The 18,280-nt window shown below is 33.8% G+C and overlaps 1 protein-coding gene across 6 annotated transcripts in view; it reads right to left on the minus strand.

The window, feature by feature from the left end:
• Positions 1 to 18,280, minus strand: part of DNAJB14 (DnaJ heat shock protein family (Hsp40) member B14) — a 51,481-nt gene that overhangs the window by 29,388 nt on the left and 3,813 nt on the right. For 2 of the 6 annotated variants that reach the window (XM_004748175.3, XM_013054052.2), the window contains exon 2: positions 4,275 to 4,446. The exons of 1 other annotated variant lie outside the window; for it this stretch is intronic. In XM_004748175.3, coding sequence (XP_004748232.1) covers positions 4,275 to 4,446 — 172 coding nt within the window. Of the gene's footprint in view, positions 1 to 4,274; positions 4,447 to 10,164; positions 10,550 to 14,583; positions 14,667 to 18,280 lie in introns of those variants that run through there. 3 more of the 6 variants (XM_045067048.1, XM_045067049.1, XM_013054051.2) reach the window with 3 other exon arrangements.

Raw genomic sequence — 18,280 nt, forward strand, 5'->3', positions numbered from 1 at the left:
CTCTCACAGGTATTTTCAAATGTTGGGTTTGGTGCCTAAAACATGCCTTCCCTGCCTCCCTTCTTATTTAGTTTCTACAATTTCTTCAGACCTCAACTTAGCCTTTCCTTTCCTCAAGAACTCCAATTCCTCAAAACTAGGTTTGGTGTTCCTTTTCTATCCCCCTCAAAAACCTCTGGAGGTGAGCCCTCTCCCAGCAATTACCACAGTGTACTGCAGCTACCTTTTCTGACTAGTCTTCTCTTGTAGACTACAGGTCTCTTGAAAGCAAGGATTATGTTTTGTTCACCATATGTGTTGAATGGATGGATGACGAATGGACAGATGGATGAATAGGTCCAAATATAAGGGCAGAAATGGTTAGGATCTAAAAGCCAAAGGTGGTAAATGCTATAATAAAAATGAAGTTGGCACAAACATCAATTTGGAATAGAGGAGAACAAAGGAGAAGAGGAGAAGGAATAGAGTAGAGTTGTGAATACAACAGATAATATCTGAATGCAGAAAACAAAAGGAAGTGATAAACAAAACACTAAACGATTCTAGTCACTATTACTTGGTTTACATGCATAAGATGATTTATTATAACCAGATTAACCCTCCAAAAATTGTTCTGTAGAGACTTCCTAAGCATAAAAGTCTAGGCAATAGAAAAAGGCAGCCCAAGAGAGGACTGCTGGATAGTGTAGGGAAATTAGGTTGGAATTCACAATCCTCTAGAGATGGGTCATAAAGCTAAGAATTGTCACAAAGATGGGAGTCGGCTTCTTCCTCTCCCTCTGTCTACCCCCCATGCTCTCTCAAATAAATAAAATCTTTAAAAAAAGAAAAGAATTGTCACAAAGAGAAAAAAGGTAGGAAGACAATTATTTCACTAATTCATAAGTGTAGCTAGTTTTACCATATACTCCCTGCACTGAGTTTTTCATCATATATTAGAAGACAGATTTTTTGAGAGGCTAGCAGAGGTATAAAGTTGAAATCACCAATGCACCAGCTGAAGACCACAATATATTTCAAGTAATGCTCCAGATACATTTACCTAATTTTTCACAACTGAATGAAAAACTACCATTCATATATTTATTTTAATTCATATTTCTATTTATCATTCCTTTACCAATTAACTGCACTTGTCATACTTTCTACAGTTCACTCCTTACTCAAAGAGTCAAATCTTCTTCTCCATCTTCACCAAAGAATTTTTAAAAAAGAGATAAAGAAATGAAAAAGAGGTAACCTATTACCTACTCTGGAAGGAAATAATGTACATTCAGGCCAGAAAGACTAACTGCAAGCTCAGAAATGGAGAAGTACATCTAGCTCAGACCCTATGTCTTCTTTTATGTGCACGAATGCATACTGGGTAGGGCAGGAAGGTCCTCTTTCAATTCTTTTTTGCATGTTAGAGCTGACCATTTAAATAGACTCCAAATTTAATTGGTGTTCAGGGAAATACTTATTTATTCCTGAGACAAAGGATTATTTATTTCATAAGTCTAGCAAAACGATTTCTTTTCATTTTAAGAACTACAGCTTAAAGCAAACCCTAATCAAATCCCCACAATTCAAATGACATAATAATTGTACAGAAGTGTTCCTAATTGATAAACAGAATGATGACCCTGTTAATGCTTTTACAATGATCTTATAAGTTTTTAAAACAAAAGATGGGTTTTTTTTCAATGAGAAATTAAAAACTTCAAATTAGATCCAGGATACTTCTCAATAATTTTTCAATACATTTCAACTCAAAAACAGTGTTTAGTTACACAGAACATTATCTTTACAAAGTCATACACTTTTTCTTCAGTCCTACTGTAAACTAGCTCTAACTTATGCAATGGATGCAGTATTATTGCATGACTTCTCCCATTGAGCCAAATTGTCACTGAGCAACTTGTTTGCATAATCCTGCTAACATAAGATCACATGGCTTTCTTCAGAAAAAAATCCCCTGTGTATAGGTAAAACAAAAAACAAAACCATACAGCATCTAAGTGTTTGCTGGTGATCTGTTACCTCACTTAAGCAACACTTATGAAGGCTTATATAATGAGTAAATGTTACATAGCTCAGCTAAGCAACTCATATAAGTTATCAACTGAAGTTACTCTGAATAACTCAGGGATTCTATTAAAGAATGTTCCAATCACATTTAGTCCTCAAAAGAAAAAAAAAAAAACTGCATTTAATAAAAAGGGATAAGAAAATTATTGACCAGAGAAACAATTTCTAACACAGCTGTACTACTAAGCTAATACTTATACCCAGTAAGAATTCATGGTCTGATATTTGGCTGGTCCTCAGTGCTAACAGGCAATCCTTCCATTCCCTTTGCCTTTCCCCTCTGGAAATTTCCCACACTTTTACAACTCTCTTCCGGCTTCTTTCATCTTTTCTCTTGGATGATAACCTCATCTCTAGTTTCACAGGAATATAGAAGCCAACAGACAGAAACTCCCTCAACTTCTTTCGATCTTTCCAAATCTGGCCATATACAAACTGTATCTGTACCCACCATCATCTTTCACTATTCCATTCTCAAGATATCCTGCCTAAATATTCCAAGAGACAGTAAAATGAAGCACTGTTCTTTCTTCATTATTTCTACCATACATTGAACTACTCTTCTTTTCATTTCAAGGGGAGAGTAGAGGAAACAAAGAAAAAAGATTTTTAAAAAATAGCACCAAATTTAGGGGATACTATTCTCCAAAATTTCCAACTCTTTTCTTTGGTGATATTTCAAAATATAAAAGTAGTTCTTTGTCTTTTCTTTAATCACAAAATGATTCTAAACAGAAATCACAGACAATACAATTAACTTTATCTAGGTCTTTCATTAAGAACATACTCTCCCAGCAGAAGTAAATTTTAGAAGAAAATACAATTTGTTTTCAAATAGATGTGGTTTCCTAGAACACATTTTAGCACACCATTTAATTAAAGCTTTTTCTTGAAGAAATTCAAAAGGAAGTGTCCATTTTTTCATTCACTTATCTCACATATTCAGACAACTCTCACCCAACACTAGTTATAAAAGTAGTTAGCAAAATTAACTTATATCCCAAAAGTGCTTTGCTACCATTCATGCAAATCAAATACCCTTTAAGCATGGCTTCATCATGATTAGGAAGTATTTTTTCTTTTCTTTTTTCAACCAAACACCAACATCTGTGGCCATACTCAGATAAAATGTTACAATCAAACTTTAGCATCTAAATATGCAGGGGAAAAAGAAAAATGTAAATACATTGATATTTGATTAAAATGACTTCAATTCTAAATTATGGTCAGAAAAAAAAAGAATGAACTAAAAAGCAATGGAGAAAAAACGATGAGGAAAAAAGGAAATAAGATCAGAAGGAAAATAGGTAAGAAAACAAAGAGAAAAACAATCTAGTTTTAGCTGCTTTTCACTTGAGCTAGTTCACTGTACTACAATTCATTCTCCATGTGAATTATCTGATTAATCATTGTTTAGAGTCCTTCAATCTTACACTTCAGTTTCCCTGGAGAGCAACATCAGTACAATATCAATACAGCTTCCCTATGCTGTAGCAGAAAACAAAACAGCATTTTCTGTTGCGTTTCACACTGAAAGGCTCATTTTATTTCCAGAAAATCTTTTCTTAATTCTAAGATCAGTCACATCAGATCCCCAAAACCCAGTTCACAATTTTCTAACTCTACCTAGTTCTTTGACTTTAAGTAGAGTGTAACATGAGGTAAAACTAAAAACACAGAGGCAGAATAATGACAGTAAGAAAAATATTAAAAGAAGAACACATTAGTTTGTTTGCATATATATGTATATGTATATATATATATATGTATATATATATGATGGCCTTAAATAGAAAAAAATTGTGCTACATTAATACAAGTAGGAATCTGAAAATGCTGTTGCTATTTGTCCTCAATTTTCCTTTCATATGAAATTCTCCTACTTTCTTGTATGCAAAGACAAAACAATTCTTTCCCTCTTTTATTAGTTATCTAAATATCATACCGCATCAGAAAATTGAAACAATATTTCCCCAAGGAAAAAAATATCTGGAAGGAACTTTTGCCTTATAGTTACTTTAAAAGATGAAACCTTCCATAGAGTTGGTACTTTATAGACTGATTTCATAAATAACATAAATTATAAGACACCCAGAGTCCAATTCTTCCACTAAATTATAGTTCACACATTTTTTAGGTATTAAAATATCAAAAAGTATATTAGTATCAACTATAGGTGAGGTATAAGTCATATTTATCCCTACCTGAGAACTCCATCTATTTGGTCTTTGGTGTAGCCCTTTCCACTTTCACTGCTACCAGATGTGCTGTCCTTTGTACAGTTAGGCTTGTTTTGATCACCACAACTTGATGGTTTTCGGCAGTGAGGGCTATTTCCAGCAGTGCTTCCATTTTTCATAATTATTTCCAATAGTGCTGTAGAAACATCATGTACATACACATGATCTTGAGAACAAAGTTATAAAGCTGAAAAATTAAGAATCATGTACTCCAAAAGTATTCACCAGATTTTTTAAGATAAAATATATTTCCTTATATGACTGTTTACAGACCACTAATCACCATTTAGAAATAGAATATTAAGGAATTAAACTTAATAACTCAAAATTGTTATCATTTAATTCCTTATGACACAATTTCGTTTGTCTTATCATGGTGAAACTACAGAATTCCAAAGACAGGAGACAGTCACTAAAGAAGCCAATGAGAGATTAACTATAAAGAAACAGAAATTAGACTTTCTATTTATTTCTCAACAATATGGCAGCTAAAAGGCATGGTAACAATACCTTCAAAAAGCACAGAAAGAGTAACTGTCAACTTGAATTCTGTACTTATTTTCTAGAAGCTGCTCAAAATTAAAAACATTTCCAAGAAACAAAAATGGATAAAATTCACCATTAAGATCTAAAGGATACTGTATTTTATATATACGTTTTGGGCAGAAGGAAAATGCTTCCAAGATAGGTGAAAATGTAAAAGGGAATGGTGAGCAAATACTGTGGTAAATATATGAATAAATCTAAACAGAGTCTATAAAACAATAGTATTGTTATATCTAGGATTTGCTTTAAAATACTGGAAGAGCATAAAAGAAAGCGGAGAGAAAATATATATGAAATAAGATTGGCCATATATATTCACAAAGGTTAAAGATGAGAGAGCAATAGGAATTGAAGACACTATTGTCCTTCCTTTTGTGTATGCTTGAAACTTTCCATAAGTTAAAACTGAACATAAGAGGGGCCTGGGTGGCTTAGTCAGTTAAGCATCTGGCTTCAGCTCATATCATGATCTCAGGGTCCTGGAATCAAGTCCCAAATCAGGCTCCCTGCTCAACAGGGAGTCTACTTCTCCCTCTTCCTCTCCCTCTATTCACACACACACCCTCTCTCTCTCTCTCAAATAAATAAATAAAATCTTTTAAAAAATGTTTAAGAAAAACTTAAATATAAAAAAAAAAAGAACTAAAAGAAGAAACAGAAACCCACCTTGGTGGTAGAAGATTTTAGCACATTTCAATTGAACACAATTTATCACAATTCAATGTCAGTTATTAACTAACACTGGGTCGATGAAAAAAATCACTAGGATACAAAAGATATAAATGTCTAATTTATCAAGCTTGATCTAAGAGATATAACATTATACCTAACAACGGGTGAATATTCATTCTTTACAGACACACAAGGAATAAAAACACTGACTACATTATAGCTAGACCATAATGTTATTCTCTTTGAATTTCTAAGTAGTCATATATTCCACAATCATATGAGCACAATGCATTTAAGTAAAAAATCAATTTAAAAACTTAAGTTGAAAGATCACAAATGGGTTAGAACAAAATTAAGACAATTTGTATACCAAAGAAATAATCGTAATAGAAATGAAAATTAAATCGAACAAAAATGAAGATAGATCCCTTTGTCACACGATATACCAAAAAGAGCAACAACAACCACAATAACAAAAAACCATATTACACATCTAAGTGTGTGTATGAAGAAAACACAGAAGTAAAGAAAAATTTTCTTCCTAGAAGAAAATATAGGAATATACCTTTGTGACCTTGAGTCAGGCAAAACATTTTTAGATAAAAGTACAGGTGACAAAGAAAAATAAAGAAACTAGACCTCACCAAAATTAAAAACTCTGTCCCCTCCAAGAATATTACCAATAAAGTAAAAAGACAATCCATAGAAAGAGAGAACATATTTAAGAAATCATACATCTGAAAAAGACATATACCTAAGAAAAATAAAAACACACATCTACACAAAAACTGGTTAACAAATGTTCATAGCAGCATTGTTCATACTAGAAAAACAATGGAAAGAATCCAAATGTTCATCAGTTGATGAACAGATAAAATGTGATATGTCCATACAATGGAATATTATCAACAATAAAAAGAAAGGAAGTACTAAGGAAACAATCAACAAAAACTAAAAGGCAGCCTATGGAACAGGAGTAGATATTTGCAAACAACCTATCTGATAAAGGGTTAGTATCCCAAATCTATAAAAAACTTGTCAACTCAACAACCAAAAGACAGATAATCCAGTTAAGAAATGGGAAGAAGACATGAATAGACATTTATCCAAAGAAACCTTTTAAAGAAGACATTTTTTCCAAAGAAGATATACAAATGGCTAACAGACACATGAAAAGATACTCAGCTTCACTCATCATCAGGGAAATAAAAATCAAAACCATGATGAGATACCACCTCATACCTCTCAGAATGGCTAAAATCAACAACACAAGAAACAACAGGTGTTGTTAAGGATGCAGAGAAAGGGGAACCATTTTGCACTCTTGATAGGAATGCAAACTGGTGCAGCCATTCTGGAAAACAGTTTGGAGGTTCCTCAAAAAGTTAAAAATAGAAACACTACAGTCTAGCAATTACACTATTAGGTATTTACCCAAATGATACAAAAATACAGATTCAAAGTGATATATACACCCTGATGTTTATATTTATAGCAGCATTATCAACAATAGCCAAAATATGGTAAGAGCCCAAATGTCCATCAACTGATGAATGATAAAGAAGATGTGGTGTGTATACACACACACACACACACACACACACACACACACACACACTGGAATATTACTCAGCCATCAAAAAGAATGAAATCTTGCCATATGCAACAACATGGTGCAACATGGAGTAAGAGTGTATTCTGCTAGTGAAATAAGTCAGAGAAAGATAAATACCATATGATTTCACTTATACATAGAATTTAAGAAACAAAACCCAAGAACATATGGGAGGGGAAGGAAAAAAAGAAAGAGAGGGAAACAATCCATAAAAGACTCTTAATGATAGAGAACAAACGGAGGGTTGATGGAGGTAGGAGGTAGGTGGGTAGGGTGATGGGTGATGGGTGGGGTGATGGCTAGATGGGTGATGCGTATTAAGGAGGGCACTTGTTATAAGCACTAGGTGTTACATTAAGTGTTGAACCACCAAATTCCATTCTTAAAACCAATATTGCATTGTGTATTAACTAACTAGAATTTCAATACAGATTTGGGTGAAAGGGCATGCCTGGGTGGTTCAGTTAAGTGTCTGCCTTTGGCTCAAGTCATGATCCCAGGGTCCTGGGATCAAGCCCTGCATTGGACACCCTGCTCAGCGAGGAGTCTGATTCGCTCTCTACCCCTCCCCCACTTGTACACATTCTCTTTTTCTGAAATAAATAAAATCTTTGGGGAAAAAATGAAGTACTGATATATGCTACAGCATAAATGAATTTGAAAACATGCTCAGTAAAAAAAAAAAAAAGAAGGGCGCCTGGGTGGCTCAGTGGGTTAAGCCTCTGCCTTCGGCTCAGGTCATGATCTCAGGGTCCTGGGATCGAGCCCCACATCGGGCTCTCTGCTCACGGGGGAGCCTGCTTCCCCCTCTTTCTCTGTCTGCCTCTCTGCCTACTTGTGATCTCTCTCTGTCAAATAAATAAATAAAATCTTTAAAAAAAAAAAAGAGTCACAAATATTGTATGATTCTATTAATATGAAATGTATAAAGCAAGCAAATGTAGAGAGAAGAAAGTATTATTAGTCCTTGCCAGGGCTAGTGGGGAGGAAAAGGAGGAATTTGGGACAAATGAGGATTAACTGCTAATGAGTATAGGGTTCTTTTTGAGGTGAAGAAAATGTTCTAAAATTGTTTGCTGCCATGGTTGCACAACTGTGAATGTACTAAAACCCAATGAATGGTATACTTTATTTATTTTTTAAGATCTGATTTATTTGTTTGACAGAGAGAGAGAGAGAGAGAGAGAGCAAGAGAAGGAATACAAGCAGGGGGAGTGGAAGAAAGAGAAGCAGGCTTCCCGCTGAGCAAAGAGCCCAATGTGGGGCTCGATCCCAGGACCCTGGGAACATAACCTGGCCAAAGGCAGATGCTTAACGACCGAGCCACCCAGGTGCCCCTGAATGGTGTACTTTAAATGAATGAATTATACATATGTGAACTGAATCTCAATAAGGCTGTTTTATATATATACACACATACACACACGCGTGCGCGCGCACACACACACATATTTGTATATATATTAAAGATCTTAGCAGTGCTGGCAAATTTGTAAACATATAGTTGTTTATTATTTATATCATAATAAAAGTTTATATATGTGTATACGTATATAAGTATGTGTGTATATTTCTTTCTACCATCTAGCTAATGCATTCAAGAGGTCACCAAAGACATAAGAAATTGTTTTTATAATATCTAGTTGCAGATGACACAGAAAGGCTCTTAGACCACAACCTATTAGTTATTAATAAGATAATATATGTTATATAGTTAATTTTTAACTATAGTTTAATTTGTATTTAATGCCCTCATAATGTTAACCCTGAGAGCAGAAGACAACATGGTCTAGAGGTTACAAAATCCTCACAAATTTTGTTGAAGAATTCTGGGAAGAAGGATGTGACACAGCAACTAAAATTTTAAATCTCTGCTAATTGCCTTATAAAATCTTGGCAATTAGATAGTAAAATTCAAACCCCATGCACAAAATCCCCAATACCAGAAGGTATGGATGAACTAATAGTTATGAGATCTATGTGGGTTTTATCACCTGTGTGGGAAGAAGTAGAGCACAGTAACAGGGCATTTGCTGGTCCACAGAACAAAAGAACTCCAAAATAACCAACAGGGATTTTCTATATTACAACATAACAGGAAAAACTGAGAAAAGTATGTAAAAAAAAAGAGTGCGTTTTGCTCATTACCATAGCAAGTGAGTGACAGGGTCCACAATAAACTCTCAAGGGGATAGAAACTCCAGGCACTATAAACACTAAAAACTCCCATCCAGAACAAAGCCACACAAACAGGACCCAAACTGAATAGGACAGGGGTAGAAGAAATAAACTCCAGATTAAGTGAGGAAGGAGAAAAGAGAGAGAACTTACATAGCAAGGTGACATATTTTCAAACATTACCCCAAAACTGGAGAAGGATCTCTAAGTATTTAGAAAGGCTAATTAACGTTACATAAAAATGAGTATAAAAAATTAGTAAAAGAAAATGGTAGAACTGATATCTGATACAAAGTTATTGTGAGAAAAAGAGTGAATAGGAATAAAATAAATCTCTGAAGACAATGATTACATACCACAAAGACTTACATACTGCAAACAAAACGGGTAAATGTTATAAGTAACTACTTCAAAACAAGTTGAAAAGACTTTAAAAAATTATACATAATATGAAAGTATACCATAAATTTGAACTGGAAAAAACCCTAGAATTATTCATTTAGAGCTTAGATGATAAAGCTCAAGAAACAATAAGAAATAAAAGAAAAACAAATTCAAAAAAGAAGACTAAACTAGATGAAATAAGGAATTAATAAACTACAGATAATTTTGTGTAAGCAAAAGAGAATATTAAAAGGAGGAAAAATTTTTAAATTAAAAAAATGAAAAAGACAAAAAATGAGAAAAAGAAATGGCAAATACTGAAAATAGACTACCCAACATACATATAACAGGAGTCCTAAAAAAGAAAAATAAGTGAATAAAACCAATAAAACAATAACTGGAGAAAACTTTTCTGATAAAAACATCTAAAATCATATAGTGAAGGGGCAAATCACATACCTAAGAATACTGACACAAAATAACCAACACCAAAATATAGTCCAGTAAAATTAACCGAGCATCTAGGCAAAAAGACAAAACAATTTATAAGTGAAAGAAGATTAGATTGTCATCAAACTCTGCTTGTAAGTAGTATTTGCAGAAAACAATGGAATAACATATTTAGATATCCAAGCAAAGAAAATTTCCGCCAAGTATTTTGTACGCACCAATTAACGTCAAGCACTAAGCCCTAAATGAACAGTTTTCAGCATTCCAGAACTTAGGAGCATAGTTTCCATAAGCCCTTCCTAGAAATCTACTAGAGAAAAAGCTTTAAGAATCCAAAATAATTAAAAATAACATTGATATACGAACTGATGGTGAGAACTAAATGTATAGTGACCTACAGAGATAAGACTAAATGACAAAAGAAAGAGCATATAGTATATAATAACAATATGCTCTGACACTGTAAACAGATTTAAATATTTTTAAAATGATGAGCTTCCTCTGGCCTGTCTTTTTTTTTTTTTAGGTTATCTGTTTTTTTTTTTAATTTTTTATTTTTATAAACATATATTTTTATCTCCAGGGGTACAGGTCTGTGAATTGCTAGGTTTACACACTTCACAGCACTCACCAAAGCACATACCCTCCCCAATGTCCATAACCCCACCCCCCTTCTCCCAACACCCCTCCCCCCAGCAACCCTCAGTTTGTTTTGTGAGATTAAGAGTCACTTCTGGTTTGTCTCCCTCCCAATCCCATCTTGTTTCATTAATTCTTCTCCTACCCACTTAAGCCCCCATGTTGCATCACCACTTCCTCATATCAGGGAGATCATATGATAGTTGTCTTTCTCCGCTTGACTTATTTCGCTAAGCATGATATGCTCTAGTTCCAACCATGTTGTCGCAAATGGCAATATTTCGTTTCTTTTGATGGCTGCATAGTATTCCATTGCTTGTCTTTTACTTGAAAAAACAAATTATTGGTCTTCTCTTCCCTTTCCTTCTCTCCCTTTTGCAGCTGACGTTTGAATGAAGGAAGCTTATTGGAACCAAAAGGGGAGTTATAGCCAACAACACGGCTGAGAATGGCATTACAAATATGGAAACAGAAGGCTAGAATGAACTCTGGTGGAGGTTTGTGAGTGTTGCACAGATATCAAAATTGATAAAGATTAAATTACTATAAATGTGTGTATGTCCATAAACAAACACATGTAACACGCAGAAATACATACACATACAAATAAAAACATACATTCACACGTACATATATTTCTTAGCTCCAATGACTGAGACGGCCCAAAGGCAATGACAATCCTATAGCAAGAAGCCTACCTAGTGTGTGTATCTTAGTTTCCAAGGACCATTGATCACTGAAAAAAATAGGAACTCCTTGGAGAAATAGCTGATTCCCAGGACAATAAAATAGTGAACCTGAAAATCTTTTTGTGCCAGAAAGGAAGGAAGCTCAAAGAGTGATGAAGATAAGTCAAAAAGACAAAGGAGGGGTGCCTGAGTGGCTCAGTTGGTTAAGTGCCTGCCTTTGGCTCAGGTCCCGATCCCGGAGTCCTGGGATCGTGCTCCACGGTGGGCTTCCTGCTCTGCAGGAGCCTGCTTCTCCTTCTTCCAGCTGCTCCCCCTGTTTGTGTTCTCTCTCTCTCTCTCTGTCAAATAAATAAATAAAATCTTAAAAAAAAAAAAAAAAGACAAAGGAGTCAGCTGGAAGGGACTCCTGACTAAATTTGAGGCAATATGAGCAACAAAATTAAAAGTGATAGCAATAGGGGTACCTGGGTGGCTCAGCTGGTTGCGTGTCTGACTCTTGGTTTTCGCTCAGGTCATGATTTCATGAGTCATGAGACTGAGCCCCATATCGGCTCCATGGTCAGTGGGGAGTCTACTTGAGATTCTCTCCCTCTCCCTCAACCCCTCCTTCCACTCACCCACATGCTCACTCTCTCTCAAATAAATAAATCTTTTTAAAAAAATGCTAGTAATAGATTAAACAGGAATCCATGAATCCAAACTAATAAAGTTGAATGCAACTACTAAATAGTAGAAGGAATTACAGAATTAGAAAACCACCATTTGACAACCATTAGAAATGTATTCATAAAAGAATTATTGATGAACTCTAAAAGGAGTTGGGTAAAGTTTGTTGGGGAACAGGACATTTATACAGTTTCAAGTATTTCCCCATAAAATATTACAAAGGGGAAACAAAGTAAGTTCAGAATGGAGAAACCTGACAACAAGCAACTCAAACAAATGATCAAAATAAGCATCAATCAATAAAGACCATATCACTCCTGATATTCTATACTAAGAAAACAACATCACTTCTTATGTATTCCTGCCAAAAACTCATATGAAGAAATGTCAAACCCAAATTGAGGGAAATTTTACAAAATAACTGGCCTGTACCCACCAAAGGTCAAAGGAGAAAAGAGATAAGATGCTACCTGGAGAATAAAACATGTCAAATAAATGCAGTGTGTCTTTTTTGCTATCAAAGACATAATTGGGAAGATGGACAGAATTTAAATGAGGTACATGCATTAGTTTCATTAATTTAACAGTTATACTGTGGTTATGTAAGAGTGTCCCTGTCTTAGGAAATATATACTGAATTATTGAGGGCTAACAGGACCTCTTGTCTACAACTTACTCTTAACTGGTTCAGGAAAAAATATAATAAGAACAAATTGTGCATGTATGCATAGGACAGGGGAGACAGCAAGAAAGGACAGAGGAAGGGCATGATAAAGCAAATATAGTAAAATTTTATCAAATAGAAAAAGCCTGAGTTAGATACACAAGGGAAGTCTATACTTTTCTTGTGACTTTTATAGAAATTTTAAATTATTTCAAATTAAATAAAAAACTTGAAATGGGGAGGGCAAATGGGGAGAGTATATGCCAAAAATTTTAACTTTTCAATAAATGCATTAGGGGAGTGGTATTAGTTGCATGGATTCCTGTTTAATCTATTGCTTTGCTTTGGGGATTTTGACAGAATCTGCATTTAATTTAAAAATACTCTGAAACTATGATGTAAGTATATGGTACGGCAGAAAGCAAAAAAATAATCATGACATATTCTATCATTTACTATGGCCTTGAGAACCAGCATTACTACTGTGGAAGGAAGGAAACAGAAATACAAACTAGGAAAAAAAAGAAATATAAACTAGAGAAATTTAACACCCCAAAGTGCTTAATATGAATGAGAAGTAAAAGTATAAACTCATAAACTATTTTAGATTCAGAAGAAAAAAGTTATTTCCTAGTCTGTACACTAAAAAAGCCCATAAATAATGAACAATCTAGTAGCTACAGCATCCTTACTGCCAGACTGCAATGTTGAAACACCATTTTCTATTAATAGAAACTTACTGTAGATATGACTGATTCCAGATCTATCACAGAATATGTACAAGAGGAGCCTGAAACATTCTGTTACACCAAACAGGAGGTTAACTATTTAAGATTATTGGGACTCTGTGTGTACTTAGGAGCTAAATGTAAAGGGGCTCCATACTGGCCAAAGACCCCAAAAATAATAACAGTTGACCCTGAACAACCCAGCAGTTAGGGGCACCAATCCACATACAATTAAAAATACCCATATAACTTTTGGCTCAGTAAAAGCGTAATTACTAATAGCCTACTACTTACTGACTGGAAGGAAGCTTAACAATGACATAAATACTTGATTAACACATATATTGTCTATCATATGTATTATATACTATAGTCTTACAATAAAATAAGAGAAAAAATGTTACTAAGAAAATTATAAGAAAAACACACTTATAGAACTGTACTGTATTTAGAAAAAAAAAATCTGATTAGTGGATCCACACAGTTCAAACCCATGTTGTTCAAGGGTCAATTATACTAATTAGTTGCTTTTGTAGAAAAACAGGGAACAAACTCCTTTTCTTGAAAACTGATAAAAGCAACCAAGCACTTGTCTTTCCTGTATGAACTGTACTACTATATAACCCAAAGACAGGAAAGGGGAACTATCTCTTTATAGAAGTAGTTCAGCTAATAAATGAAGAATTTTTTAAAAACTTGTGGAACCAGATATGAAAATGGTTTTGTGCGTTTAGTATTTACAGGTAGACACAAAATCCCTATGCATGCAATTTAGAAGTTATCTGTGCATTCCCTTTCATTCTCAGCACAAAAATACTCCTCCAGTGTTTGTTTTGGACATCTTCCAGGTTAATAGCTAGATGCTGACTATTGCTGAAGCAGGATCACTGTTGTTTTATATTTTCAACATTTTTATGATAGTGAAAATTTGTCTACAATTTCATGCATAGGGGCTCTGCTTAACAATGGCTACATGTGTACATATACTCACACCAAATACTCTTTGACTCCAAAGAGTGAAAATTTGGACAAGTTCCATTACCTCTGGGTCTCAATATCCAGTTTTGTCATCTTAAAAATGGAATCAGCAAGGCTTTCTTTATTAACAATTTCTGGAACCAATCCCTGAGAAGGTAATATGATTCAGTTCAAATACTGCCAGAATTTAGAACACATTGGATTTTTCTGTATTAGCTACCATGAGATCTCATTTGCAAATAATGTGCAGTATTACAAACATTAATAGGGCGAATATAGTACTTATAAACCAGACTACATTTATCTTTGGTTTTTAAAATTACACAGTATCATTTTATGCCTTCACTTTCCACACCTATTGCTTTGCTTTGGGGATTTTGACAGAATCTACATTTAATTTAAAAATACTCCATATTGGGGCACCTGGGTGGCTCAGTCATTAAGTGTCTGCCTTAGGCTCAGGTCATGATCCCAGTGGCCTGGGATCAAGCCCTACACTGGGCTCCCTGCTCTGTGGGAAGCCTGCTTCTCTCTCCTTCCACTTCCCCAGCCTAATCTCCTCTTTTGATGTCTCTTTCTCTCTGTCAAATAAATAAATAAAATCTTAAAAAAAAAAAGAATACTCCATATTAGGGACTAATGAAAAAGTAAATACAATATTAAAAATGTTTATATGAATCATCCAAAAGTGAAGAGCCAAGGTCTGTCTTTATTTCTTGTTTCTATTGCACACCTGTTAGATAGAATGTCCCCTATTAGCTAAACTAAAATAGGATGCATAATTTGAAAAACAAATGGATGTTTTCCTCCTCTTCACAAACCAGAAACAGCTTTTATTTGTGCAATTACAAAAGTAATGTTTCTCAGCTCATTAAAAAAGACACAACAAAGTAAAAATCACTTATAAATCCCACACAAGAAAATCACTCACCACTTTGGTATATTTGACTTTAGTTACTCTAGTTAACTGTCGAGTTTTTTATGTATGCTTAAACAAAATTAGAATAATCTATATGTGTTGATAGCTTTATTTAATTCATAAAACATCATGCATTTAAGTTTTTAGCAAAATATCGGTCCATGTCACTATTTATTTATTTATTATTCAGGACTACTGCAATAGGGGAGTAATCAGGCTTAACTTCAAATTCAGCAAAGACAGCTGGGGATTTATGGCCAATGAGCAGGGTGAGGGAATCAGTGGATGGAGAATTATTGAGGCACATTATTATTTTTAATAGGTGCATAGTATCTGAATGCAATGTAATTTATTTAACAATTCTCACTGATGAACACTTATACTCTTTCCACATTTTGCTAGTGACAATTTTTACATATACATTTGCATACTTACCTGATTATTGAAAAGCTTCATTTGTGAATATATTAGCATGTTAAGCCACATAGCTATAAGATTTTCATTTAATTATTTAGCAAATCATCTTTATTGAAGGGAATAAAGTTATATAAACAGGTGTCATTTCAGAAAATACAAGCTTATATATGCCAAAGCAAATACTGTCAGATACCAGGGGAGTAAAAAGGATAATTAAGACTAAAATGGTTTGTGATGGCAAGACTTTTTAATCTAGGATGAATGCAGCAAAAGAGGGAGAACCACATGTTAACTAAGCATGGAATGAGTAGTTGAATCTAAATGGAGAAAAATCCTAACTTAAAGCAATTATTTTGTGCTCAAACAGGTATCTAAAAATGACAGAAAATAAATATTATACTGTTGACCCAAAGGCAGTACACCCAAATACTTTTGGCTTAGTAATAATGCATGACATTCTTACAGCACTTAATACAAAACTCTTATAATAGTCTTGTGAAAATTATAGATGAGATAACTAAGTTTCAAGAAAGGAAAGGAGAATCACAGGAATGAAGTCATTATTATGTCTAGCAGATATGTCATACTTCATTTCTATAGAATGTAAGCTCTAGAAGGACAAGAACTTTGTCTTACTGTTCACTGACTCCCGGGATAACCACAAAGAAGTGTGGATTCAGTAAATGTGTGTTGAATAAAGGTATCCCCATTTTAGAGATGAGAAAATTGAAGCTCCAAAAAATAGTTACATATGCAAGGTCACACAACTATTAAATTAAGGTTCAAAACCAAATTCAGTCTTCTTTCTTTAACTATAATGTCTGAAACAGTTTGGCTATTAGCTGAAATTTGGAGATCATTTTATAACACTTAACTCAATATTATCTAAGTAACTGTTCTGAATGTATAATTTGTACTCGTCACTAAATTTTAATTAAGTCAGAAATAGAAAGAAAATCGAATTGCCTTAAAAGGACTAGGTTAGCTAATACTCCAGATGTGTAATGACAGTTTGAAAAGCTTTAATTTACTATTTGAAGTGAGGCAAAAGAGGGATAGAACTCTAAATTTTTTATTAGATTTAAATTTTGAAATAACTTAATTAAAAAAAAGGAAAATTCTATACATATATCTCCCATATGAGGGAAAAAAATAGAGGACTATTTTAAGTGCTATTGTGCAGACGGATGCTGCAAATTACACATGAGTTATCCATTCATTAAAGTAGACACAGGATGGCCTTTTTTGAAGTTGTAGGCCACAATTTAGTTCAAGTTACTAAGAATTCTTGAAAACAATCAAAATGCTTTTCTTCAAAAAAAAAAAAAAAAAAACCAAACAACGAAAATATCTATACTAATTGGCCCCAATGAGTATGAAACAGTAAAGTTAATACTAAGTAAATAGCAATGTAAAGCATTAAAACAGTGAGATTGTATCCCTCTGTGAAAGTCCAAAACATATCAATAATTCAATAAATATACAGTTTAAGAAAATAAAATGTAGTTTACTTTTCTGCTTGCTGACATTATTTTTCCAGAATATATAGTAGCTAGTCATACATATCAATCCTTTTGAACATAAACCAAACTCCTAGTATGAAAATATTTGAATATTTGTAAAATTCAGTTCTCTTAGAAGTCCACTGAAATGATCCATAAAATAATATCCTCAACTAAAAACATAGAAAGCAATAATGTCCTAATCCATTTTAAGACCAAGGTTTTCCCTAAGGAAAACTCTTGCCAACTTTTTAAAGTGTTTTATCAATCCAAATGCTCACCTGGCAAAAATAAAATGTAAAGAAGATAAAAATTCTTGAGTTTGGTTAGAATTTACTCTCACGTTTTCCCATTCACCGATTAAGAATAATGAAAGTCAATAAGCAATGTCTTCTTTTGCCTATCTTAGTAGGAAAATACATCCATAGGAACCTTCAGTCAAAACCCTGAGTTATAAGAATTTGGAAGTAATCTAGAAGAATAGGAGAGTTTCAGAATAGGAGAAGAATAGGAGAAATTTAGCGATAAAATTTTAAAATTTCATTTTAACCAATAGCTTCAATTTCTTTCTACACTAAATATTTTCTTAGGACTTAAACAAATGTTCTAGATCTTTCCCTCCCCTAAATCCTTAAATTATTCCATTAAACATCTTCTGAGAACATTCTGTGTAAAATGCACTTTGCTAAGCATTTGAGCATAACTTTATTTCAGCTAATGCTCACCTCAGCCCTGTGATAAAATCTTCATTTCACACATAACATTTCACCCTTCACAACTCACACAAAAAATGACTTAGAGATGTTAAGTAACTTGTCCCTGGTTATAAAACTGTTAGAGGCAAAGTCTCCATCTGAACTAAGATTTTCTGACCACACCACAACTGTACCCTACCACTTTACTTGGTAATCACAGAACTGTCT

Source organism: Mustela putorius, unplaced genomic scaffold (genome assembly GCF_011764305.1).
Source record: "Mustela putorius furo isolate JIRA1106 unplaced genomic scaffold, ASM1176430v1.1 tig00003871_pilon_pilon_pilon, whole genome shotgun sequence".
NCBI lineage: Eukaryota > Metazoa > Chordata > Mammalia > Carnivora > Mustelidae > Mustela > Mustela putorius.